General features: G+C 38.1%; 2 protein-coding genes across 7 annotated transcripts in view; one reads left to right on the forward strand and one right to left on the reverse strand.

The window, feature by feature from the left end:
- Positions 1-27,686, reverse strand: part of mcf2l2 (MCF.2 cell line derived transforming sequence-like 2) — an 87,879-nt gene that overhangs the window by 29,631 nt on the left and 30,562 nt on the right. For 5 of the 6 annotated variants that reach the window (XM_053512524.1, XM_053512529.1, XM_053512530.1 and 2 more), the window contains exons 3-21: positions 26,721-26,835; positions 26,472-26,562; positions 23,278-23,397; positions 22,261-22,377; positions 22,001-22,150; positions 21,754-21,878; positions 19,075-19,189; positions 18,840-18,959; positions 16,621-16,812; positions 16,010-16,201; positions 13,223-13,400; positions 12,680-12,783; positions 12,496-12,584; positions 6,670-6,736; positions 5,911-6,026; positions 642-711; positions 429-521; positions 234-326; positions 31-156 (exon numbers count right to left, since the gene is read on the reverse strand). In XM_053512524.1, the coding sequence (XP_053368499.1) occupies positions 31-156; positions 234-326; positions 429-521; positions 642-711; positions 5,911-6,026; positions 6,670-6,736; positions 12,496-12,584; positions 12,680-12,783; positions 13,223-13,400; positions 16,010-16,201; positions 16,621-16,812; positions 18,840-18,959; positions 19,075-19,189; positions 21,754-21,878; positions 22,001-22,150; positions 22,261-22,377; positions 23,278-23,397; positions 26,472-26,562; positions 26,721-26,835 (2,273 nt within the window). The remainder of the gene's footprint in view (positions 1-30; positions 157-233; positions 327-428; positions 522-641; positions 712-5,910; positions 6,027-6,669; positions 6,737-12,495; positions 12,585-12,679; positions 12,784-13,222; positions 13,401-16,009; positions 16,202-16,620; positions 16,813-18,839; positions 18,960-19,074; positions 19,190-21,753; positions 21,879-22,000; positions 22,151-22,260; positions 22,378-23,277; positions 23,398-26,471; positions 26,563-26,720; positions 26,836-27,686) is intronic. The other variant, XM_053512525.1, reaches the window with a different exon arrangement.
- Positions 7,518-11,458, forward strand: b3gnt5a (UDP-GlcNAc:betaGal beta-1,3-N-acetylglucosaminyltransferase 5a). Its single transcript, XM_053512531.1, has 2 exons — positions 7,518-7,874; positions 9,569-11,458. Exon 2 carries the CDS (start codon positions 9,801-9,803, stop codon positions 10,932-10,934), a length of 1,134 nt encoding a protein of 377 aa, XP_053368506.1. The 5' UTR covers positions 7,518-7,874; positions 9,569-9,800; the 3' UTR covers positions 10,935-11,458.

Here is a 27,686-nt window from a genome sequence, read left to right on the forward strand (position 1 = left end):
ACATGCAATGCCAAAAGCAAATGCAAATACCTCAAAGCCAGTGATAGCAATCTGATGCATGGAATCATTGACAGACTTTAAGATGTCCAACACGGTGGCCAAAGCTTCCTCTAGTTCCGCCGTACCCTCTGAGTTCTTGCTGCATTTCAGCATCTCCTGTAAAAAGCAATCGAAACGACTTTAGACATCCGAAGCAGTAATGAGGACGTAATCCAAAAAACAAAAAATGTTACCTTCAACATTAACTGGTACTTGGTGATTCTCTGCACAGGCTTCAGCAGGTATGCATCTAACGAAAGCTTGTGGTCCAACCGTTTTTGGCATTCCTATATGAAAATGAATTGTTACATGTGCATAATCATCTTTTATAAAAGAAAATACAAGAAGAAAAGAATTCTAAAGGCAAAGTATAGGAATTCATGCATCACCTGAAAGAACAGACTGTCCCCACACTGCCTCCAAAGAGCTTCAGACCGTGGTTTATTTTGACAGTATTTCTCATAGATCTGCAGCTCTTCTTTCTGTGGGACAGCAGAGGCAGACAGCCTTTCATTTTCAATCCAAGCAATATCCTACAGCCTAGAGTCAGTGCACAGCCTACGGCGTGACCGCTTTCATTGGGGCCTTATGGAATTACTCACTCTTTTCAAGAAGCATGTTCCCACTAACTCTGGCTTCTCCATGCAATTTTCCAGCTCTTTGAGAAATGTCCTGTGGAAAAAAGAAAAGAAAAAAAGACAAGCGGAATAACTAAGGATGCGAGAAGGAAGCAAAAGTAATTCAATTTAAATGTTATTACGTTATATAAGGAATACAAATGACAGGACGTACTACTGTAAAAAAAGAAAAAAATCCAAATAGAGTGGTGTTTTCCAATAACAGCATATGCCGAAATGTTTTATAACTCTCTTTATGTAACACAGCGATTCACCACGGAGTACTTTTTTATATTAATTAAAATACAAATTGCCAAACTTTTTTTTATCTCTTTATAGTTATGTTTCTTGTTGTGAAGCATCTGTTTCTGTTATCACATACATTATACTAAATATAAACAGTTACTTTTTCCTTTTTTTTTTTTCATAAAATTGATACGACAAAAATAAATGCTTTCTAACTACAAAGCCTTCCATCCTACTGTTACAAAGCAGACTCTGAAGTCTTATCAAAGATATTTTAAGAAGTATCTATTATAGAAACAAATATCAGAATGCACAAGATTCTTGATATTTCTATATTTTCACCTTAAATATTTAAAATTATATATTTACCAGCTTTATCTATGACTGTTAACAAGTGCTCGCACTAAAGACGCCTTTCAAAAATGCCAAATAAGCATCTCCTCATAAAAACTTTACCATAATTATGGTCCACTTTTGTATACTGTTCACCCTTCACAACCCTATGTAATTCGATACAATATGTTTATATATTACATATATAAGTACATAATTATAAACCTTTACTCAGAACCCCCATTGAATGGTATAGAAAATTAAGCTTTGTAAGAGATCAGAAAATTAATGATGCTATAGTATAGAGTGTGATTAAATTATAAGCCCTTCCCCAGCTATGCCTCTTGGTTGTAGTGTAAATTACTTATTGATTCAGAAAATGTGTAGATGCTTATATATAGATTGGCCATAACATCAATACCGCCACTAGGGGAACTGAACAACACAGATCGCCTATACACCTGGAAACTGGTGAAGAATTCTGGGCACACATGGCTCACCCATGCTTCCGGGGACCAAGGACTAAAAGCAGCACAAATATCCAAAAAAGTCAATCCTGGGCACAATAGAAACATATCAGAACAGCCTTACACACGCTACATATTGCTAAGCTGGCAAGAGCCCGATGCTGCTCACCCAGTTGCCAAACTCCCCAGATCCTAATCTGATCAAGGACCCATGAGAAGTCATGTCATGATCCATGAAGGCCCCACCCCACAATCCACAGCACATAAACGATCCTCTGCCAATGTCCTGATGCCAGACACCACAGCACACTCCAGAGGCCCTGTGGAGCCACTCCCTGAAAGGCTAGAGCTGCCCCAGGGGCATGAGGCAAACCCAAAACCTAGTGGTTTTAATGTTATGGCTGATCAATTGGTGAAATAAAAAGGGAAACTCAGAAGTCATAATGCAATAATGGCCATAACAAATGTCAACCTACTGTAACTGTTTAAGTGTTTAAAGTCTGTAGAATAGTTTGTGCAATTTCCTGAAAACCACCGGAAATTATACGATCTAACAATAGTGGTAAGAGCCTACACATACTATCTATTGGCTGTTCTATATAGCAGCTCAGAATTCTACAGAATCTCATGTTGTCACCTCAAGTTACATCCACAGTAACATAAATGTTTTATTGGAGCATGTGTCAGTTTTGGTGTAAAATTATTATTTTTTCATTACTTTTGTTCTAGATCAGTGTGGGGTCTGAGCATGATAACAAAGCTCAACTGAAGCTTGACTGAACTACACCTGATGATCACGCCCATATGTTGACCATCTCGTTGCAGGTTTAGTCCCTCGTTGCTGTTGTAATAACCTTGTCCATTCTCTGAAGGCTTTCCACTAGATTTGGCTGTGGAGATTTTTTTTCCATTCAGCCACAACAGCATTAGTGAGGTCAGCCACTGGCTTTGTGTGAGGAGGCCTGGAGTACAGTCAGTGTTCCAGTTCATTCCAAAGGTGTTCAATGGAGTTGAGGTCAGAGCAGGACACTCACGTTCTTCTAATCCAGCTTTTGCCAACTGTGTGTCAATGGAGATTGCTTGTGGACAGGGACATCAGTCTACTAAGGGCTGATTGACAAAAGCCCCCAAGACTAGCAGGTGTTACAAAATGATCTGCGGGTTCTATGACATGGTGTGAGAGTGAGAGCTGTGTGTGTGTGTGTGTGTGTGTGTGTGTGAAAGAGGCGTGTGGGTGTCTTTAGTCTGCGTGTGACAAGTGAATGTGTTTGTAAATGTTTTTACAATGTTTGTGCACATGAATTAATACTGTATTGTTGGCCCAACTTCTTACAGTGGTACTTGTTGAGACAACAGGTAACATTGTGTTCTTGAAAACTTTGGAGACCCAGACTGAATAAAAAAAACAAAAAAAACAAAACAAGTTGAGCTAGTAATTTACCTTCACTAAGATGCAATCACGTGATTTATAAGACCCCCCCTATCGCTATCAGACTGCACTGCTTTGTTTATTTATTTATTTCATTTTTATTTATTTTTTATAAAATATGTTATAGTTATCCTAAAGGTATTTTAGACAGTTAACGTTATATATACTGCTGCTTTGCGACAATGACAATTGTTAAAAGCGCTATACAAATCAAATTTAATTGAATTGAATAGAATATACGCAAGCATACACAAGACCGTTGTTTTTCTGCTTATCGTTATACTGAGGCACTCTGCGCTCAGTTAACGGAACTTCGAGAAAACCCCAGTGTTTACCATTTAAGGAATAGCACACTTCAGTACTCGGTAAGTTAAAGGATATAAAAATGTCTGTGTTAGTTTGGCTTCAGAGTCGCAGTTCCCCTCTATGAGTGTTATATCGGTTTACTTATCTGTATGATTTCAAATGAGTTAATTTAAAACATCACTTCAAACATGTAGTTACTTCTGACAATGGCAAAGTAAAACCTTTAAAAATATAAAAACCCTTCTGAATATGAACCAATGCATAGCTTTAAAAAAAAGTCATTAGACTTTTAGAAAGTGTTTCATATTTTGATGGGATATAGCCCTATTAATATGTTACTTTTTAACATGTTTAACTAGATATTCTATCAAAATATAAAATACATTTTATAACTTTGATCATCTTTGTCTTTACATGATTCTCTTGTTCTCTTTAACCAGAGCTCTGCTGTGGAGGATTGGGGTGAGAGGGGTGACAGCTGGCCTTTTGTAGCTACTGTACTGAAGGTGTCTGAACATGGTGTTGAAGGAGACTAAAGTCTTTGAGGGTCTGGGTGACATGCAGCAGCTTTAGGAGTGATGTTTGGTCAGGTCTGTGCTCTAAACATTGAATTCCAAAAGGACTGGATGTACACCTACAGTATGAAGCCCTCCAAACGATTATTATTGGACTTGGAGAGACTCTCTTGTTGCCATAGACTTTTTTTGGGTGTGTGTGTGTGTGCGTGTGTGTCGGACACATTGAAAATAGTATTTAAAAGTCAAATTTCTTAAAAAAGGTTATGTTGTAATGTAAAATAATTAGTAAAATACTATGGAATAGGAATCTGGTTGTCTCCAGGTATTCCATTAAAATACTTTAAGCAAAATAGAATGTGTATTCTCCTGTTTTTGCAAATCACTGTTTTAACTTAACTGGAAGAATAAAGTTTCTTAAGTAATGTTTTTGTGTTTTATTTATCGGAATATAGTTGGGCCAACCTGTTTTTATAGAAAAACGATCACGTTAACAAACTACACCAATGGGAGACAACTGATCTTTTGGAGTAGATGAAAAGTTGGGCTACAGTAAATCAACCCTAGAGAAATATAATTAATTGAGCCCACAAACAATACTACTTTAGCTGACTTAAATATTTTGAATGACAAGTTGGGTCAACTTAAGATTTTAAACTGCATACACAATGTGTCAACTAAACAGCAATGTGAAATATTTAGTTTGGCCAGCAAATTTCTACAAAAATTGAGTAAACTTAAAAAAAAGCTGTGCAACTATTTACTGAACTTTTTTACATTAAGGCTGCCCTTTTTTATTTAAAACATTGTGTGTTTGTGTGGGTGTATGTACTGTATTTGTGTGGGTGTAAGTGAGAGATGTAAGTGTTAGGACTGTTCAACATTTGTGATGTGCGTGTATGAATGTCTGTGCATGCGTGTGTAGAATAGCCCGCAGATGCTGAAAAAAAGCACCACATTATGATGCTACTTAATATGACAATTTCACAATGTCACTGAACTTTGACATAGTGAGCTTTCAAATAAAAGAAATTCCAAACCCATCCTAGTTAACATAAAGATCACTGAAAACAATGCAAGTTCATTCATGTTAGAGACATCAAACAAGAGACGTCTGCACTTAACACCCCCCCTTTTTCCCTCATGTTTGGTTGGGCTGTCCATATGTTTTCTAAAGTGACCTCGAATTTTAGTTCTAGGAAAAGCACAATTTTACAGTGCCAGTCAAAAGTTTGGACCCAGGTTTGGATTTATATTTCTACATTCTTCATTCTTTCTCTGTGCTTTATTTAGGTTTCTAGTGAATTTTGTTCTTACAGTATATAATTTTTGCAGGACCCCCTACCAATGACACGCAAATAGTTAAATTGTCAACCTAATACATTTTGCAAAGAGCAGAAGCGTGATGGAACAAGCAGAAAATAGATCACTGGAAGAATAAATCTGTGCTGATCAGAACATGTTTATTATAAGAAATCCAGCCTCATTCTGGGTAACTTGCATAAGTTTTAACATGATAAAATCATCATAGTAACGTCTTAAATGTTTGTAATACCTGAAGTCCTTGTGGTTAGGGTGTGGTAATACGGAAACATATTTTATACACAAAGCAAAAGCACCCTTAGTGTATAAAATAATAAACAAACAAAAAAAATACATTAAATATGTGTGTAAGAGGAGAAACATGCTGCCTCCTGCTTCCAAAAGATCTCCTGTTTCATATCCCACAATCCCATCGTAATGTAAAAGTCAATGTGAAAAGTGGACAAATAACAGTAACACAGCAACTGATCCGTTTTAAAGTCTGTAGGCATCTAGCTTATGACAAGAATGTAGTGAGCAACTGGTGCCGCATGGGGAAACTAAAGGTGAGCTCACAGGTAATGCTAGCATGATTTCACGGCAGCTTATTAAAGTTTGAAAATATTTATTAGGGTTAGGGTTTATAAATTTCTTGCCTATTATGAAAGGCGTAGATATCGTCAAGATTCCCGAACAGCACGTCCTTCTTGTTTTCCAATACTGTTGGTATTAGGTGTGTCATTTCTGAATTATCCAGTGCCGCCGCATACCCCTAATAAAGAGGGGGAAAAAAATTGCAATCATAAATTATGATAATACGTCATTGCTTTTTTTTTTTTTCATCAAACTCTAATTCACACACACACATACACAGTTTAATACGCAGTGACGTACGTGAACATGTATGTTTGTTCATGACCTGGAAGGAAAGATAAGATATAGGTATATTTTTCTTCTAATTTGTATCTGTATCTGCCTTCTCCAGTTTCTTGAATTTGCAAAACAGGCTTACAAACTGCTTCACCTAGATTCAATGAAACTGTGATAATTTTAGATTAACTCCCTTTGATATTAGTAGCAGGTATCAATTTCTATTCACATGGGAGTGTACCATACGGCTCCAATTCTTTTTTTTTTTAATGAATAAGAGATGTCTGATTCTTATTTTATGTTATAGAAGAAGTTAAGAAGTAGCAAAAAAAGACAAGTTGTGAAGCCAACAGCAATAGTAAGGACTTAAGCATTTGCTATGTAAACATATGCAGAAGATCTCCTGAAGCGCTTTGCATTCACTCATCCCATACCCATACAGAGCAAATAGTCAGACCACAACGTCAATTCCTGCATCTGACATGACACAAAAAGGGTTAAGTCTTCAACATGTCGAAATAAACAGACCTCGATTATAAACATACCTCAATTATACTCTGGAGCTCCTCAACATAGAGTCTCTCTGTTTCAATCAGCTCGTTCATAATGTGTCTACAGGGAGAAACAGAAAGAGCGTCTGTGCTCAAAAAAAGAAAATAATCTTCGAACTTACAGTATGAAAGATGCATATGATACCTAAAAAGGACTATTAACGCTGATGAAGTCGACAACTCAGCTTGAAACTGTTTTTTTTTTTAATTAATCATATCACAGGTCACATTGAATGTACATGTATAAATTGAACTCAGTATGGGAGTACGAGGAAACGGTTTTCATTACACAAAATCGATTATAGCTTAGCGAGACTATAAGGAGGTTCATTGTCTACGCTGTTTTTCTTTTTGCACCAAAACACCTTGGCTGGCATAAACCTGCGTTAGGTAAGCTTTAGTCATCTTTCTTTCCCAGGAATATGAGGTTTCCAGTGAACATATTGTCTGTAAATAGGTAAATGTGTAAATGTGCACGAACCAGTTTCTGTCACCTGCTTAGTCGGCAACAACAAAGCTATTAGACCTCGTTTGCCTTCCTGTACATGTAATAAACCTAATTACCCTAACTTTTCCATAATAATTACAATCATAACAATAGGGCAAACATGCCTATGGTATTTAAGGTTTTGTGAATTCTGAGATGGTTTTCTTATCGCCCTAAGGGTTCAGGATATTTATCTGGTCATTCTTCACTGACTTCTATCATCAACCAGGTGTTTCTGTATGCATGTTTATTAAGTATGAATATATTTTTATTTTAGTGTAAGGTCTCATGGTCTCTCTTATATGAATCCAACACTGCTTATTAAATAAATTTCCATGTCAATGGCCATCTTCAAATGACTCTACCTTGTATATCTAAAGAATAATTATAGGTATAAAGATATGATACTTTTTGCACATATCTCCCTTAGTTTACCATGTCCTGGTCACCTCAAAGCCAGACAATCCACTGCAATTTTGCTGAAATTTGTCTTTACAACTTACAGGATTTCATGCAAATTCTTAAGTCCTGTGTGCAAAATCAGACTCATGCAGACAGACTTATGTCCAACCCTCCTCCCTCTTTAGTCCAACCAGAATGAAAGAAGCTCCAGCACAGGCTTCAGTCACACGTTAAAATAGAGTGAGCCCACATCTTCGTTGAACTTCTCTCAGGGACAAACTTTCCTACATGGATGAAGGCTCATGCATTGGTAAGTCACACAGCGGCATAAAAAAAAGAAGTGTTTTTTTTTTCAGGGATAGTTTATGCACTATTGCTACACACATACACACACACACACACATACACACACACACAAAGCAAGTCTGTTTAAACCACAGTATTAACTCAGTGGCTGGCATAATAAATTAAGCTCAATTTTTAAATGACTGTAAGCTGGACACAGAAGTGGCCTCTTATGTAAAAAGTGCCTGTGTGTTTCCAAAAAAAAGTGGGCACAAGGGTTCAGCAATTTTTATTTATAATTTTTTTTTTTTTATGGTTTTTTTTTTTTAGCTGGTTCAAGTTCAGGAGAAATACCTCGCTCAAACGTTCCACTTCGATTGTAGAGAATGTAATTTAAATTGTGCCAGTCTAACCGATGTGGACTGAAACAGTGTGCCATTTGTACACTTTGTATAATTAAAGACAGTATGGATACAGATAGCTCATATTCTTTAGGTACTGTAGTTCTCTACATATTTTGAACTGAGAAACATTTGACAGAGGAGCATTGCTAATACTTATAACATAGTGGCTTTGTTTAAAGTCCTATAAGGTTACAGTAGAATAAACTACTTAAGCTTTTACATCTTTTGGGTGTAGTGCTCATATACTAAAATGTGTTAAGCATGATGTGTGGTAATACTTCGGATCACAAGGTGCCTTCACTTACTTTTAATGTCCAGGAAAAAATAGAAAAATTATTTATTCTGACTTTGCAATGTACTTAAGTTGTTAGAAGCTTCTTAATGTTTATTTTATTATTGTTTTATGTTATTTGCATGAATGTTAAGTACTTTAAATAGATATGAATACATTTCTGTTACAGATGGGAATAAGGAATGTGATAGAATAGGGCTTTATGTTAAGCACGCTTGCCATTATGACTTTTTTTTGTTGTTGTTATTATTACAATGTGTTAACTCCCTACCACCACCATCACGTGGCAAGTCACATACAGAACAATTTATTAATATGTAGTTTCAGCTTTCCCAATTATTATTAATTGTTAAGTATTAAATTTAGTATCTTAAAGTAAACACCTGTCTGAAATGGCATTTAAACCAGTATGTCCTGGTGTGGAAAGGGAACAGGTGCATGTAGAGCTGGATTACAATAAGGCAAATCGACCTGTAAAGATTTCAGTGCTCATTATACAAAAAGCCTCTTTGGAGTTCACTGTAAGATGATTCGCACTGCCATTATTACAAGGCCATCCGTTTTGTTGGACTCCATTGTTGCATGGTCTGCGTTTGCATAGACTTGCTGGTCTAATGATCTTTTTTGTTCATGAAATGTTTACACAGCTCTTAACAGCTCTTTTCATGCGCTTAGTTCTGTAAAGCCCTATTGTTTTATATAGCCCTTAGCTGGCTTTTCCTTTCATTTCCTAAAAAACGAGACTCTGTTTCCGGCTTACAAATGGTGGCACCCAGATTTCAGGTTATAAAGCTCACAGAAACACCTGGGAAACATCTGACAGTCTCTTTTGACAGTCATTCATGCCATACTGTACTTATCGACCAGGTAATATCTGTGTTAAATTAACAAAGACGACACCACCGAATGCTGATAAAGTCAGATTAAAAACTTGGGCCCCCCAAAAAATGCCATAAACATGATTATGGTCATGATTACTACAAGTGCAAAATGGTAATGAAACAATATTTGTTCTGTTCACAGAATGCTGTTTCCAAATATATCATTAAAAGAGGTGATGGACACATTGAAGTAACATTATTGCTGGCTGAGGAAGCCAAGAACATGGCCAAGAACATGGGGCACACTCGCCTTTACCTGTACATCTGCAATATGTGTCTGTTACCTATAATGGAAATGATTTAAGAGCAGCTATTCAAGATCGCCTTATTGGACCAGAAACGAAAGGAATGAGAGGGATTTTTAAGGTATCAGAATGTTTATGAATTTCAGGAGGGTCCGAAAATGTAAATTCCTACAGATCGTTTTCACGTGCTTCATCCTCTCGGCACTTATGCTGAACTGGGAACAGGTGGACCATCATGTTGTGAGCCATGTGAAATCTTACTCTTACCGCTACCTGATCAACAGCTATGAATTCATTAACCACTCCTTCAGCATTAGCCACGAAAAAGCTACCAGCATCGGTAACTTTCCATACCTCATGGACCACAAGGACACATGTAGAGGGCAGGACGTGCTGCTTCTTCTCTTCATTAAAACCTCCCCGGTGCACTTTTTGAGAAGGCAGGTGATACGGTCTACCTGGGGGAACCAGACTTACATCAACAGGGAGCTGGGTGTCATTGTGAAGGTGGTGTTTGTTATGGGTATCCAGCCAAATGGGGGACGTGCTATTCAGAAACAGCTTCAGACTGAGGACCAGATCCACAGAGACTTGGTCCAACAGGCTTTTCTAGATACTTTCCACAACCTTACTTTAAAACTCCTGCTGCAATTCCGCTGGGCACATGCCAACTGTGCCCATGCTCGCTTTGTAATGTCTGCCGATGATGACGTATTTGTCCACGTACCAAACCTGGTCCGGGAGCTCCAAGTGCTCAGCAACCAGGGCGTCGCAGATCTCTGGATTGGTCACGTTCACCGCGGTGCTCCTCCTAATCGACGTAAGGACAGCAAATACTACATGCCATTCCAGATCTACCAGTGGTCCTCCTACCCAGACTACACGGCAGGAGCGGGTTATGTAGTGTCTGCAGATGTAGCTGCCAAAATTTACCAGGCCACTTTATCTCTCAACGCTTCCTTCCATATTGATGATGTTTTCATGGGCATCTGCGCAATCACTGTTGGGGTGTCGCCCCAGCAACATGTTTACTTCTCAGGTGAGGGGAAAGCCCCATATCACCCATGCATTTTTGAAAAGATGATCACCTCTCATGGACATGTGGATGATGTCCGGTATCTTTGGAAAGTTGCGACTGCCCCAGAGGTAAATGGCATCTCTTCAGGTTTCTTTGGGCAACTATACTGCACAGCTGTGAAAATAAAGCTTCTCTGTTTTCCTTACTTTTTAAACAGCTATTCCTGCAAAGCAGCTTTTTCATGAAGGAGTATTAGATCTACTCTGTTACTCAGTATTTAACTGTACATCATAATGTGATAAATGTTTTTTCTATATGCTAAAAAAAAATAATAATATTTTTTTAAGCTCTTGTTGACCTTAAAATAAGCTTAACTTATTAACTTGAACCCAATCTTTTGCTGAAGATTTTCGGGACATTTGAAGGATCTACCTGGGGAGCTGTGTGCTATTACACAGATCCACATAAAGAGTCACTGGATTTTCTTTATTGTTACAGTCGATGTTGCTGCTGTTGTCTGGTTATTAAAAAATATTGTTTTGAGCAGAATTGCTGTTTTAAATTAAATAAAAATACTGCATACAAATTTCTTTGTATTTGTCTTTGTATGTGTCTTTTTTTTTTTTTTTTCAAAAGAGCAAAACTAGAAACTTCCTGTCACTGGCATTTGCCGAGACAGTTATCACAGACCACATCACTCTTTTTAAATAATTCCATATGAGAAGCAATACACTTTTGCTGAATTAGCATTATTTCTCTATTCCAGACCTTGAAACTACAAGGTCTACAAACTTGAAAAAGAGTGTCTTATGATTACTGTTGTTTAAGTTTTTATTAAAAGAAATAAAGAAGTTTCCCACTGCCATTTTCTGCTACTTATTAAAACTGATAAGATATCTAATGATCTCTTGTAGCTCAACAGCTATCCATACTAAATGCATACCAAGAAACCCCACGATAATGACTGGAAGAAAGTACAGTCGTCAGTGACTAAACAAAATGTAAAATAAACAAAAATCATAATTTTGCACTGCCACATTTCGCAAGCAGATGTTCACTGCCACATTTCGCAAACCTTAATGCAACCTAATTTCTCTATACAGAGGTACATCGGCATACAAAGAATTTTCGACTCAAGAACAAAAATTTTGCAAGAAATATTCCTCGGCATGCGAAGCATTTTTGGCATACTGTACAACGACCAAACCGAGCCGGACTGAGCGCTGGTTTGCACCTACATTGCACATGCGGACAGGTTGCATGTACGTCTGGGAGCCATTCGAAACTTGTTTGAGTCAATGGAAAGTGGGTTTGTGGTTTTTTTCTGCATTTTGTGCAAGAAGCAAGAACAGCTTCAAAAAGAAAAGGGAGCCACGTTTAGTTTTGTTTTTTAAAGCAGCCCGTGCCCTAAGGAATCATACGTTCAAGTTAAATGAAGTTTAATGTCTCTTTATTTCATTTTTATTGAAATTAATTTATTTCATTAAATTTTTTCATACCTTTTCTAAATGTTATTTTTATATTCAAAAATATGATCATAATGTTTGAAAATGGTAATATTGGTAATATTTCTGTTGTGGTTGGAACAACTTTGGATAATCTACATTTACATTATTTCCTATGGGAAAATGCGTGACGCCTAAAGAACTAACCTTCGGAACAGATTCAATATATATGCCGAGGTAACCATGCATTTTTTAAAGGAGGTCTGATTAAGGTGAAATAATGCATGGAATTGGGTGGAATTTGTAAAGAATGGATTCCTTCAGGGAACAAAAAGACATGGGGAGTGGTACCATGGCTTACCGCCGCCTGCTTGACAAGTTCTCTTCTGTCTCGCTGCTCACGAGAACGTGGCTTGTACCTCCTTGACTCTCCTCGTGCATAACTTCAATCTTAAAACAAGCCACAGAGAGGTGTGGAGAAGAAAAGGTTAACCCAGCTTTGACAGACATTTGAATGTATTTAAATCCAAAGGGTGTGTGACTACCTTGATGCCTCCTTTAGTCTTGCGAATGTTTTTCTTTCTTGCCAACTCAGTATCAGCAGAGGTATGTTTGGTGAAACTATTCTCTGGCCCTCTGCGGTTTGGTGCTAGACAGAAACGATGTCTTAATTAAACTATAAAATATACAATGCAGAATACTGTGGATTGGATATGCAACAAAATGTTCTACAGGAGTGAGCATTGCCTACATCTGACCCAGTAATGCCAACGTTCCCCTTAATACTTTTAATTATAATTAGATGTTAAAAAATAAGTTGCATTTGCAAGTAAAACAGGTGCAATGGAAATCCACCATAGTAGATCTTTGGTTTTATCATACACAGTATTACAGTATATCGTTAGATTATAGCAGCAGCGCGGTATATTGAACAAAACACCAGTTTCGTGCAGCTGCACATAATTTTTTCGTGAGATTTACAAACACATTCACGTCTACTGTTTGAATGTTGAACAGCATTTACGTGACAGCATCCTGCAATGCAGATAAAAGAAGGATTTAAAAAAATGCTTCCTGTAGTTGTTTACCAGAACTAGTTGGTCGTGTGCTTTTAGGAGATGGGCGCTTGGGAGAAGATTCAGGGCGTGGAGCCACAGGCTGCACAGGTCTGGCTTGCTTGGCAGACAACCTCTTCAGGCTGATGCTTCTCTTTTCAAACATCTCCTGCACTTCTTCTAGTCGTTTCAAGGCATTCTGCACATTGATCTGAAAGATAATGAGATTTTATCAAAACAGATTTTATCAAAGATGAGAAAGGAATATTTTCTCTGTATTTAGCCACTCAAGTCATTTTTTCTAAATGTTTGGTCCAGTAATGTGATTATAAATCAGTTCATTATGTATCCCAGTTATTCATAATTAGAGATGTTACTAATCTGCCTAATCAGCCTAACAAAACTGACATACATCATTCTCTAATCCTAAACTGTTGTGCACTGATTCTCAGATTTATTTAAGCTGCATTTTGCACAAAAACCTCCACGGTCTGGGTTCGATTCCCGGCCAGACTCGATTTTGGTCTCTGTGTGCATGGAGTTTGCATGTTCTCCCCGTGATTGGTGAGTTTCCTCCTGGCACTCTGGTTTCCTTCCACAGTCCAAAGGTATGCAGGTTAGGATAACTGGCGTTCCCAAATCGCCGTAGTGTGTGAGTGTGTTTCTGTGTGTGTGCCCTGAGATGGATTAGCACCCTGTCCAGGGTGTACCCTGTCCTGTGCCCTAAGCCTCCTGGGATAGGTGTCAGGTCCCCGCGACCCTGAATGCAGGATAAAGCGGTATAGAAGATGAGATGAGATGAGATGAAGTGCAAGCCCAGGCAAGTCATTTAAACATCAGTTTCAGCAAAATTCCAACAAATACACGGATTTCAGTTAAGCCGTTGACTGGAGCCATTATTCCGTGCATTCTTTCCCTTTTCCAAAATAATAGGTTTGAACCTGAGTTGTTTTTGTTGTATAGATTTGACATTTCTTTTCATAGCACAATCATCCGGAACGAAGCAATAGTAAAGACTGCTGAACAAAAGAAGAAGTGGGATACAGGTTAACCGCACACATTTACATTACTTTTATACTTACTAGTCAGTTGAATGTGCAGGTGCACTTTTTTAAATTGTGCTTTATTATCTAAGCCCTCAGATGCTTTTTGTGGGCTAACCTCAATCTAAGGCACTAATTTATTGTCTATTTTCTTATGCTACAGTATTTACAGTAGATTTAATAGCTATCCTGCTATATCTACGTTTACTGTGTATGCAAGGTCTAAAATATGTTGAATATGTTTTTTATGTATGTGTAAAGATATAGGTAGTTCGATTTTAGTAGCCTATTTTTATTTAAGTGGAGTGATATTAGTGCATGTCAAAGAGTACAAGACAGGGTACACCATGAGAGGGGTGCCAATTTATTGCAGGCCACAAGCATGGACACACTCTCACACACACTCACACACTTTAGAATTCGGAAACACCGATTGTATGTTGTGGAATGACCTCCATATTTCTGGTCTCCAGCATTTCTTTGAATGATAGATTGTGATATTTTTACATGTGCTGTGTAGAGGTTGCTGGTGATGGCATTTACTGTTGTGTATGGGTTTTCTTCATAGCATCATCATCATCATCATCATCATCATCGTCTAAACCGCTTTATCCTGTATACCACGTCGCGGGTGGAGGGGGGTTTTAGAGCCTATTCCAGGAGACTTGGGGCATGAGGCGGGGTACACCCTGGACAGGGTGCCAATTCATCACATGGCACACACATTAACAGATTACAGGCAATTTGGAAAGACCACTTAGCCTAATCAGCATGTCTTTGGTGTGTTGGATAAAACTCTCCAAGCACAGGGGGAACACACACAGACCTGAGGTGGGAATCAAACCATGAAATGCAATTTAGATTAAAAAAAACACTAAGCTAACCACTAAACCACCAGGCCGTCTAGTTTTACTTCATAGCTTCAGTTTTCCCTGGCCCAACCTATTTAATAGCTAGTAATCAGCGCGCGTTTGTTGTTTTGTTGTATTATCAGCTACGTCCAATGTTTGTGCGATGGCTCTAATCAATGTCCCCTGTTTTCCCAACTATAGAATGTCATGCTGTTCTCCTATAGACAGCTCTCTGGTCTTCACATTGGTTTATCCTGAAATGTACTCTTCACATGTGAAACCAAAACCGAAGACAAAAGTAAACATCTCAAGCCATTAACTTAATTAATTATTATTCAAACAAGATATACCTGAAGTCTTAGAACTATCTGTAAGTCATGATACAGAATGTGACATGCTATGTTATGAAACAAAAAGTTGCTTAAAGCATCTGGATTTCAGTAAATAAAGGGTAAAAATTGATATTGATCAAAAGATTCAGCCTTGCGTTTTTAATACTTTATTAAATACCCCACTGCAGATTTACGTTTAGGCATTTGGCGGACGCTCTTATCCAGAGCGACTTACATTTTTTATTTTTTTTAATCTCATTATACATCTGAGCAGTTGAGGGTTAGGGGCCTTGCTCAGGGGCCCAACAGTGGAAACTTGGTGGTTGTGGGATTTGAACCTGGGATCTTCCGAACCGTAGTCCAATGCCTTAACCACTGAGCTACCCCTGGCCCTGATTTCTTTCCTTCTGTTCCACAGAATCACCCAAGTCACCATCGGCAGCTTAACTTCTGCCCACAAAAATCACAACCGCACAAAAAAGGGAATCACGGGTGTAGATTTATACCTGCATGGAGCACAAAATACACCCATACCGCCTAGCATGACACATTTTGTATTTAAGGAAACCAAATGAAATACATTAATCTTCACACCTTCACAAGATCAGAGAGAGCCATCTCATGTTGGTTGTAGAGGTCTTTGAGCTGACTGAGCTGCTGCTCCTTAGCTGTCTCCATGTACCCCTCAATGTCCTGCAGAGCCGCTTCTGCCCCATCCTGAGACTGGCACTTATCTACAGCCTGCGAGGCCAGCAGATACACACCATTCTCGCACCACTGGATCACCTGCACACATTTGAAAAATGGACTTGAATCATATTATGATTACATTGATGGAGAGTGAGGCCATGCTAATAACTTTATTATATATAAACTACAAGATGACATAATTAATTTGTGTTCTTTGGGTTCAGCATGCCATGAACAAAGACATTTCTGTCTGCCAACTGAAGTGACACTGACAATTCATTCCACTGAGCAGGTGTGACAGAATAGCATTTCTCTTTTACACTGACAAATGAGATGGAAGCGATGAGCCATGAAATGTCCTTCATAAATCATTCTTTGATCCGTGTGTTATATAGAGATATAATGGGCGTCTCGTATAATGTTTTGTTTACATAAGTTTCACCTACAAATCTCACCTGTCGAAAGGCAGTAAACCGATAAAGTGTAACTGGTTCTTCTTAAATTGTTCCACCAACCTTCTCGATCCAGGTATGGATCTCAAGCGATTTGGACAGGACGTCATATTTTTTTTTGGCTTCGTTGCTGAAGTCGTCGCAAATGCGCCGCAGCTCCACGCACTTGGGCCGAATGGAGTCCACAGCGTAGTGGTTGCTCTGGATTAACTGGTCGCCGTGCAGCGCGTGCAGCTGTGCCTTTTCCAAAGATTCCTGTTCAATGAGTACACAATCACATATTACAGATCAGTAAAGTATATTCAAGCAATTAATGTTATCAGCATGTTCTTTTAAAGGCACCTTGTGTCCTCCCCAGTCGCCGCTGTACAGATGGGAACATCAGTTGATTTGTAACTGAGTGCCTCAATGCCTCAATGCACAAAAAAAGAGAAGCATGCAGTGATTTGTTTTTTGTTTTTTTTACCTGGTGCCAAAATACCTTAGGAAGAAGGATTTGAATATCTGCAAACAAAATGTAGACTGATACTCTAAGGAAGGTGAAAGTTTCTAAAAGAGAATCATTACTGGTGCGAAACATAGATTTATCATTACAAGCCTGAGAGTGGAAACATCCCCAATTGCCGACCAGTTCAACACTCAACCATTAGCTGGAAAATTTATGCTTATAGTTTTCTGGGACTTTGGATTAAACTCAGAGAACTGCTGTCCTAGTTTGTTGTGTCGAAATATTTTCATCTTGTATTTAAATATTATTTTATTGGAATATTCTATTTTAATATTCTAATATTCTATTTTTATATTAATTATTCTCTCCAGTGCAAATCATTTTCCGCACAGAAATCCTTCTAACTAGATTAGGATCAGTTGTATTAGCATTTCTCTGCACATCATACTATGAATGGCTGTGTATGTCACAAATAAAACAAGAATTTTAATAATTTTTGACTAGTATTCAGCTCACTATGTTTATTTCAGCTAGCATTTTTTTTCAGGCAACCAACGCACAAGAATAGACAGCACATCCAGCCCTTATATTCTTTGCGTGTATGTTGTATAACAACTTGGCTAGGCCACTCCAGGACGTTGAAATGCTTCCAACGAAGCCACTGCTTCATTGCCCGGGCGGTGTGGTTGGGATCATTGTCATGCTGAAAGACCCAGCCACGTTTCATCTTCAATGTCCTTGCTGATGAAAGGAGGTTTTCACTCAAAATCTGACAATACAGGACCCCATTCATTATTTCCTTTACACGGATCAGTCTTCCTTGTCCCTTTGCAGAAAAACAGCCCCAAGGCATAATGTTTCCACCCCCATGCTTCACAGTAGGTATGGTGTTCTTTGGCTGCAACTCAGCATTCTTTCTCCTCCAAACACAAAGTTCTATTTTGGTTTCATCTGACCATATGAGATTCTCCCAATCCTCTTCTGGATCATCCAAATGCTCTCTAGCAAACTTGACGGGCCTCGACATGTCTGGCACTGCAGGATTTGAGTCCCTGGCGGCGCAGTGTGTTAGTGATGGTAGCCTTAGTTACTTTGGTCCCGACTCTCTGCAGGTCATTCACTAGGTCCCCCGTGTGGTTCTGGGATTTTTGCTGACAGTTCTTGTGATCTTTTTGACCCCAGGGGGTGAGATCTTGCATGGAGCCCCAGATCGAGGGAGATTATCAGTGGTCTTATATGTCTTCCATTTTCTAAAGATTGCTCCCAATGTTGATTTCTTCACACCAAGCTGCTTACCTATTGCAGATTCAGTCTTCCCAGCCTGTTGCAGGTCTACAATTTTGTTTCTGGTGTCCTTTGACAGCTCTTTGGTCTTGGATATAGTGGAGTTTGGTGTGTGACTTGTGGACAGATGTCTTTTATACTGATGACAGATGCCATTAATACAGAGGACAGAGGAGCCTCTTAAAGAAGATGTTACAGGTCTGTGAGAGCCAGAAATCTTGCTTGTTTGTAGTTGACCAAATACTTATTTAACAGAGGCATTTACAAATTAATTCATTACAAATCCTACAATGTGATTTTTTTTCTTATTTTGTCTCTCATAGTCGAGGTATACCTATGATGAAAGGTACAGGCCTCGCTCATCTTTTTAAGTGGGAGAACTTGCACAATTGGTGGCTGACTAAATACTTTTTTGCCCCACTGTATCTATTTAGTGCACAGGTGCCCGCACTTGCCTGTCAGGTCATCTTTTTTTAAAATCTATCTACCCTTGCATTTGACACCATTTCCATCTGCCCTGCAAAGTGAGTGATGTGAGGATGTGCCTGACCTGAGCTCTGTCCTGCAGGCTCCTCAGGTCTTTTAACAGCTGTTCAATGCGACTTGCACCGTCTCCGGTGTCAGAAAGTGCCAGCAAATTCTCCATCAGGCTGTCCAGGGAGAGTTTCACCTTCACACACACATACATACACATACAAATACACACACACACAATTCATTTAAAAAACATGCAAACCACACAAAAACGTGAATGCCGCATGAGATGTGGTGAACAATTACTCTACCTCTCTAAAGTCCTGCTCGAAATGTCTTAACTGCAAACACTGCTCTAACTTCAAGTGATGTCTGGACCAGAATTGTTGAAATGCATTTTCAGTCTCATCCAGCTGAGCTAACAGTCTGAAATAAACAAACCGATGAAACATAAATTATATGCACATACAGAATGTCACCGATCAGCAATTAATCAATTAATGACAACATTAAAAACCAGCCAGATTTTGGGTTCCCCTTGAACCAAGGGTTTGTCTCCACAACACCTCTGAAGGTGTGCTGTGGTATCTGGCACCAGGACAACTGCGTTACACAATCGCATTATTTGAAGATGTAATTGTGTTTGACATTTGAAAACTTCATTTGAATATCCGTGTATAGACAATTGTGTTATAGAGCGCACGTACAGAACAGGAGCTACAGACTATACTTTAGTCATGACCTAGATCAGTGCCTCTCAACCCTTGTGTGCTGGGAGGTGTGAGAAAACATTCAAATTTGTAGGGCAAGGGTCTTGCAATACCAGGGTTGAGGAAACCAGTGAACTAGTTTCTAACCCACAAAGTAACATTTCTATGCACTGCTATAATCCCACATCCGTACCGTAACCACTTGTTTTTAGCTACTGCGGTACTTGGGTTTTCTTTGCACTTGACACTGTGTCACGAAACACTAGACACTTGATCATAAACTGCATGTTTGAGCACCAATTCTTTTGTATACAGTCTAATATATATCTCTTAATATATATATATATATATATATATATATATATATATATATATATATATATATATATATATATCTTTGCGTCATGCTTAAAGACTTGCATTCATTAGACCGAAAATGTTTTCTTCATTTTTGGGTCATGCAATGAAAAATTAACACAACCACACACAACTTATTGAGCTTTGGGAGACACGTGACTACCATGATGCCAGTCACAGTCACAACACTGGACGGTAAAAGTAACAATGCATTTTTGTTGATAATCATGTTTGAGGTGGATTTTGGAGCCTTAAAGTAACAGAGATAAAGATGTTGAGGTTCTCTTTGGGAGTGACAAGGGTGGAAAAAAAAAGTTATACAAAGATTACCTGATGATTATGGGATCATCTACTGTACATGATTACCGTGTATTTTGGCACAAGGATAAAAGAGTAAGCTAGCAATTGTTGACTTTAGTTCTGCTAGTTATTTTGATCTGCAGTATGATGTGGTGGACTTTGCAACATATTCAAACTAGAAGCAAGCGTGTGAAAATGGAGGAAGCAGGTAATAAGGCTATTCATTCACAGAAGTTTGATTTATCATAAATTTTAAACAAATGTACGTAGAAGTACTGAAGCCACAGCCTGTGTTGACCTAGTTCAGTGGTTTTCAACCTTGGTGTGATGGAAAGAGTAAAAAATGTGTTTCTTGGAAGGGACATAAAAAAACAGGGTTGAGAACCACTGATTTTAACCCACAAAAAAAAACATATCTATACATTGCTACAGTTAAATGTCAGTACCATAACGACATCCTTTTAATTGCTATAGTACATTCATTCTCTTTTTGGGTTCACTTCATGCTGTGTCACAAAACACTAGACACTAGACACTAGACATAAAGTGCATATTTGATCACCTCTTTTATGGAACCGAGACAATGATTAATTACCCAGCACACATGCACAAAAAATTGTTATAGTTATAGTAATTTTATGACAATTTTAGAATAATTAAATAATAGTAATTGCACAATAGTAATTATTTATTAGTCACAAGCCCAATTTGCCTAATGTTTCCTAGATCTCTTCATTTGTTTAATATCAAGATTACACCAATCAGCCATACAGTAACATTAAAACCAAAATAAAACCACATAGGTTTTGGGTTTCCCTTGTGCCACCAGCACACCTCAGGCCCCTTGGTGCTTAGCTCTGCAAGGACGCTGCATGTGTGCTATAGTGTCTGTTACCAGGACGTTGGCAGCGTATCCTTTGGGTGCTGCGGGTTGAGGAGTGGGGTCTCGATGAATCAGACTTGTCTAGTGTGCTTGATCGAATTTGGATCTGAAGAGTTTGGAAGACAGGTCAGCAGCTTTGGGCTCTTTGCCTGCCTGGCCATGTGCATGGTCGACTCTGGTGCACTGGGTGTTCTGGGTGGCCTTTCTCTCATTGCTTTACTGTGTGAGCAGATTGAACGTGCTGGCCTTTGGTCCCTGTAGCCATTGGTGAGCCTTGGGTTCCCATGATCCTGTCACAAGTTTACTCATATGTAACTGGTGGTCAGTGTTGTTCAGTTCACCTGGCGGTACTGTTAATGTAACTGCTGATCAGTATATGTTTTTAATATAAAGTTAAATTAAAGAATTAGTTTGTCTGTAGAATTATTTTTGTTTACTATTAATCAATGTGTTATAATTGATAGATGTAATTCAAAGCATAGATTATTTACTTATTAAAGCTAATGAATACTCAGTAGCAGAGACGCAAAGTGAGCTACTGATTAAGTTTAAGATGAGACCCAATAAGGGATGAAGGCTAATATAAGGTTTTAGAAAGAGATGGAGGGATAAAGGATAAAAGAAAGAATTTTGAAGGAAAGTAAGGTTTACTTCTCCCATGTCTCATCCTACCTAGAGAAAATGAATAAAGTGTTGTACCCTATGGAAATAAAAGACAGCAGTGCAGGTTTTAATCTCACCTTTCGACTGTGGTTAGGTTTTCCGTTTCGTCTGGATTAAGTTTCTGGTTCTCAGATTTACTGGCTTGATCTTTGATACACGAAAGCAACGTGGTCCCTTGCTTCAAAGCCAACTTTAGTTCATCCTTAAACACAAAGGAAGCAAAAATTTAGACACACATTTTCACGTGCTTTGTCTCTATCTTCACAAGTACTATTAACGGCGTACAGTATACGACTAGACTTGCATGATTTAGAGCCTGACTACCTGAAGCCTGTCGTGCTGGTCTGTGTGAGCTGTCAGGAGATCTTTGGTGCATTGCACGTCATTGGGAAGTTCAGTTTCCGCCAAGTCTGTTCCGAATCTCTGAAGCATTTGGGCTGTGGTCTTCACCGTCACAGCGAAGTTTTCGATTGCCTAGATAATACAAAATAAAGCAGCTTGTGCACTTTTGTGTAAGTTGGGACGAGCTCTACCCAAGATTTGAAGTAATCAAAAGTTTCCTACGAATGACATCACTGACTTACTGTGCGGTGGTGGATCCACTGACTGTGGCAGTACTGCAGGCTTCCTCCTAATTCGCATGTAAGCTGGCCTTTATCCACATAGCGATGCAGATCTGACAGGGAATTCAGCATGACGATCTGAAAGAGCAGTGAAACATGTACATTCTGTAGGAGTGACCCAAAGTAATCAATTTATCAATCAAATCACATACATGCATTTGTTCATGCAAAAATATTAGCATGCACACATTACAGTAGATCTGGGTTATAAGATGGTGTAATATTGATACTGGAACAAAATTAGGCCTGAGAGTAGTGCAGGTCATGGGTGGGATTTAAAATCTTTTTGATTTCTTATTTTACATCATATTCTATTATCTTTATATATCATAACAGATTGCTATTACTCATTAAAAACCAAAACGTAGATTTAGCACTTTTATATACAAATGCTGTATGGTTTTAACACTCTGTGAGGTAAATTAACACTGAAAAGTTTCCATCTGAGGACTTCGCAGCCTACCTAAGGACGAGAAAGTTGCGGCTTGGCAGTTCATGCTACTAAATCTACACAAAAAAATTGTGGCCTTAGTGTTAAAATTGTCGCTGTTGGTGTTAACTACATACTGTGCGACAGGAAACTGCTGCAGTCAGTTGATGCACGAACACCCTTAATGTTTCTCAACACATTTTGTAATCTTTGTCATTTATAATTTTGTGTGCAACAACAAGTCTAAGTTTATGTGTGTGGCTGTGTACTGCTATAGTAATAAATTAATTATTTTTTACCACAACCTCAATCCTGGCAAAGTTGCATAAACAAAAACATGCCTATACTTGCAGACCAACGACTCTTTTTCATTTTCACAACATGCACAAGGTGTGAGTGGCATGCATTATCATCTAAACCCAAGGCATCCAAAGCATTTCAGAGTTCATCCCGACTCTTCCACACTCACTTTCCTTTCCTCATATGTAATCTGAGATGCTGTTTACACTGTGGGTTTAGAAGAACACTCAACACTGAAACATGCTTACCGGTACCTTCATTTTAAAATCATTATGGTGTAACCGGATGCCAATGTCAGCGATGGTCCTCTGTAAGAACTGTGACGGCCTCAGGACCAAGACTAGCTGCAGGTTGCCTGGAAATGCTCCCTGTGAACCATGAAAATGTAAACAATGTGTCAAAGAAAAGTACCCAAACCCAAATATTGCAGTACTAAGTAGCAAATTGACAGATTTGGAACACTTGCATGGTCGATTAGCATGCTTTTTATAACATTTGTTTATTTTACTTTATTTTAATACTCTTTTGTTGTTATAAGGTCTTATGTTCTCTGTTAGCTCCTTGCCGCTGTGACAAAAGAATTTCTCACCTGTGGTTCATGAACAGTTATTTTATCTTATCTCTTGGTGCCAAATGTGCAAAAACTGCACTAGATATGATCAGTTGTCAGGATCAACCCTGAACCTCAGCTCGACAATGTATATGTTTTCTCAGGGTGAAGTGAACCTTATCGTTTGTCGACCTAGAAAGAGCCAGATGACTGATTAACTTGCCTACATACAGTATAGCTACAATAGCTAACATTGGCCTTTCTCTTTCACCAAATTCATGATCGATAAGACAATTTGCACGTTTATTAAACGGTCATTAGGTTAAACATTAAAGTACCAAGTCTTCGATACCCTCTAAACGCTGCTTGACTCTCCAAGTACAACCATGTCTACGGCTAAAACCAAGGACATGTTTGTTGAGGTCCTGTCATTTTTTTAGTTTAGTTTTTTTTTTTTTTCTTTTCCAAGGACACTTGTGCATTTTGTTGTGAATAGAGCAGAGCGGTCTGAGGTCAGTTAGCCTAATTCAATTGTTGGATCAGTGGTATGTTCCTTAAGACACACACACACACACACACACACATATATATATATATATATATATATATATATATATATTATTGGCATGGTTTGGCAGGAAAGATAATTGAAAATTTTATTTAAAAAAAACCATAGAACACAAAAAAAACCTAAACTGAAACACGACCAGACTAAACATGAAGCCGTGGCTAACCAAAACAGCACAGATTGCAAAAGAGGACAGAACAGAATCCTCCATAAGCATAGCAAAGTAGTAGAACGGGATAACAAAACACATTCAAAAGCAAAAACCAACCCTATGACACAACTATTTATAAAAAGACTGATTAACAAATTCTCCTCTGAGTGTCACCCGTCCTCTCACCTGAGCAAGGTGCACTCTGGGAAATGCAGTTCTCTAAGGGTCAGGGGTCTATGCAGTTCAAAAAGCACCCTATTGGGGTCAGTCCTGACAATTACAAAGTCAGCCAAAAACATTATACACACTATGGGAAAAAAGGATGATGTATATTATATTAATATTATAGTTATAATATTATCATATATAGCAATATAAAACATATAGCAATATATTTCTTATAGAAAATTTCATACAAGTTTTTTTCCCCTGAAGTGTGTATACATTTTTGGGCTGACTCTGTATGTTAAATATTATACAGTATATCTAAAATTGTGGAATCCTGATAGACATTATAATAGCTTTAACACTCACAAATCCATTGTGCCACTAAAACAATCCTGACACATCGAGACACGTGCATTAGTATTCCTTGGTTGCCCATGACCCTGTCGTCAGGTTACAGGTTGTCCTTTCTTGGCCCACATTTTGTAGGTTCTAACCAATACAAACAAGGGAACACTCCACAAGAGGTCACTGAAAATGTCTAGTAAATCTATGAGAGGAAATTGTGTCCATGATGATAAAATTGTCATCGTTAGTGTCAACTACATACTATGCAACAAATGGACATTAAACAATGCATATCTGTACTATGATAGTTTTTTTTATTGCTTGTAGTTTTTCTCAACACACTTCGTGATCTTATCATTTGTAATTTTGTGTGTAACAACATGTATAAGTGTGTGTGGGTGTATCATGCTATAGTAATAAATTTAATGGTTTTTTTTTCCTTTTTTTACCAGATCCTCCCCGATTAAAAGCAAAGTTGCATGAACATAAACATGCTCACCCAGATCTACTTTATGCTCCCCCACTCACTCAATCATTGTCTATCAGGGTCTTGGGGAGCCTGGAGTCTATTCCAGGAGACTTAGGGCATAAGGCGGGGTAAACCCTGGACAGGGTACCAATCCATCACAAGCCACACACATACACAGTACACACTCATTCACATACTACCGACAATTTAGTAACACCAACTAGCTCAATCCGCATGTCGTTGGACTGTGCACCTGAAGGAAACCCACCAAGCATGTGGAGAACATGCAAACACCATGCACACAGACCCAAAGCGGTAATCGAACCCTCAACCCTGGAGGTGCAAGGCGACCATATGTTACGCTTTTAACAAAATTTAATTGTTATCCTTATTGTTGTTAAACTTATAATTTTTCCTTTTGACTTAATATATGCACATGCTTAATTCATCCATGTCAACTTTCAGCATTTCTAATATTTGAAGCCAAGAAAAATTTACGACCACTTTATATAATTAACTGTTTTTGTGTAATATATAATTAATAGTTCATTTGTTCATCTTCTAGAACATTTATCCTGTACAGGGTTGCAGGGACCTGGAGCCTATTTTAGGAGATTATAGGTGCATGGCGGGATACACCCTAGACACACACACACACACACACACACACACACAACATTGTAGGCAGTTTTAGTGGGAGGAAACCAGAACACTGTGTGCGGGCCCACAGTGCTGATCACTACGCCACCATGCCGCATATTTAATTATTACATTTTTTAAATAATTTTATTGTCAGCTTGATTGAAACCATGCCTGAAAAACTATGCTGAAAATGTCCCTTACACAGTGGTACAGTATCTCGGCATTCAAACGCCCCGCCTTGAAAATTTTCACCTTAAAAACAAAATGAATATTAATGCTTAAAAAAATGAATGCTTAATACAAAGCAGTTTCTTTCATATGAGTGACTGAGCTGGTTGTGCATACTTTCAGTTGTGGTACTTCCAGTAACCAATCAAAACTTGGCTAGAGGAATTATAAATTAAGGTTAAGTGAGATTAAGGTTAAGGTTTTATATGCAAAGATATGATTATATACATTTCGCAATATATAATATCGCCCTAAGAACTCCGGAACGCATTCAATTCGTATGCCAAGGTACCACTGTGTTGTAAAATAGATTTTACATACCGCTATTCGAGCCAGTGAGGCCTTCACAGAGGTCCATTTATCCCGCCGGCGGTCTATGATAATGATGAAACCGATGCTGGCCGCATCCAGACTGAAAAAAGAGAGATAGCAAGGTTAACTGATAAAAATAGAAGAATGAATTTTGAACAGCAAATATTATCTTGCGGCCATAAAACAATTTTTTTAACGCTTTGTGCGGTTACCATATACTTTTCTACAAAACAAGAGATGTGATAGTGAAGTGGTCACCTGGGTATGCTGGTCAGATATGTGACTACGTTGATGAAGTCCTCATCAGAAAGATCATTAAAGCCTGAGAATTCTGGGAAAGTAATGATCGGGGCACCATCCTTCCCTCGTCCCCCTGCACAGAATAACACATTCTGATGTATTCAATAAAATCTCTGCACACTTTTCAAGACATGTCATTGCTACTTACCTTTTATACAATTCAAGCAAAAAACAGGGAGAATAAATCATCTTGTGACAGAGTGTAATGGTGATGTCAGTAAAGAAGATTTATGTAACAAATTGTCTCGTTGTATAAGAGGAGCTTCAGTAAGGGATACATTTTTGCTGAGAGACTGGGTTGGTAATAACACATACTGTACAATGTCACTCTTGTGTTTCCAACCACTAGATGGTGACACAGAGCTTCAGAAAGTTTCGAAAAAACAGCCTGGTACTGTATATGACAGTGGATAATATGAATTATGTGTTTTGTGCTCTTGGGAACATACAAAGTTTTTTCGAAACTATTTTATTATTTGTCTTGACACATTCATGTTCTCAATCAAGATAATCAATCTTACACATCTAACCTTAAGCAAATGTGTTAACACTTATCCACAGAAAATGAGCTATTTTATATTTTGATCTTTAATAAATTGGTAGAAATTTCTAGTTAAAGTTAACATTTTCTAAACCCACTTGTTTTTAAATGCCTTTTTAAATAGATAAAGCAAATGACTATAATAATAATACACACGTCAAACAAATATTAACATACTGTATAGCATTAATACTTGTATTGTAATATTATTTTAGTTTTGAGCCATATAGCCATATAGTTTTGGTCCAGTCCGTGTACCTGACCAGTTTCAGATGAACGTTTCTTGTTTGTTAAATCACACAGTGACCTATGAATCTTTCAAGCATAAAAACAATCTAATTTAATTATGGCAGATGGCAGATGATCAGGCCTGTTATTACTGT

The sequence above is a fragment of the Clarias gariepinus genome, chromosome 15 (genome assembly GCF_024256425.1).
Source record: "Clarias gariepinus isolate MV-2021 ecotype Netherlands chromosome 15, CGAR_prim_01v2, whole genome shotgun sequence".
NCBI lineage: Eukaryota > Metazoa > Chordata > Actinopteri > Siluriformes > Clariidae > Clarias > Clarias gariepinus.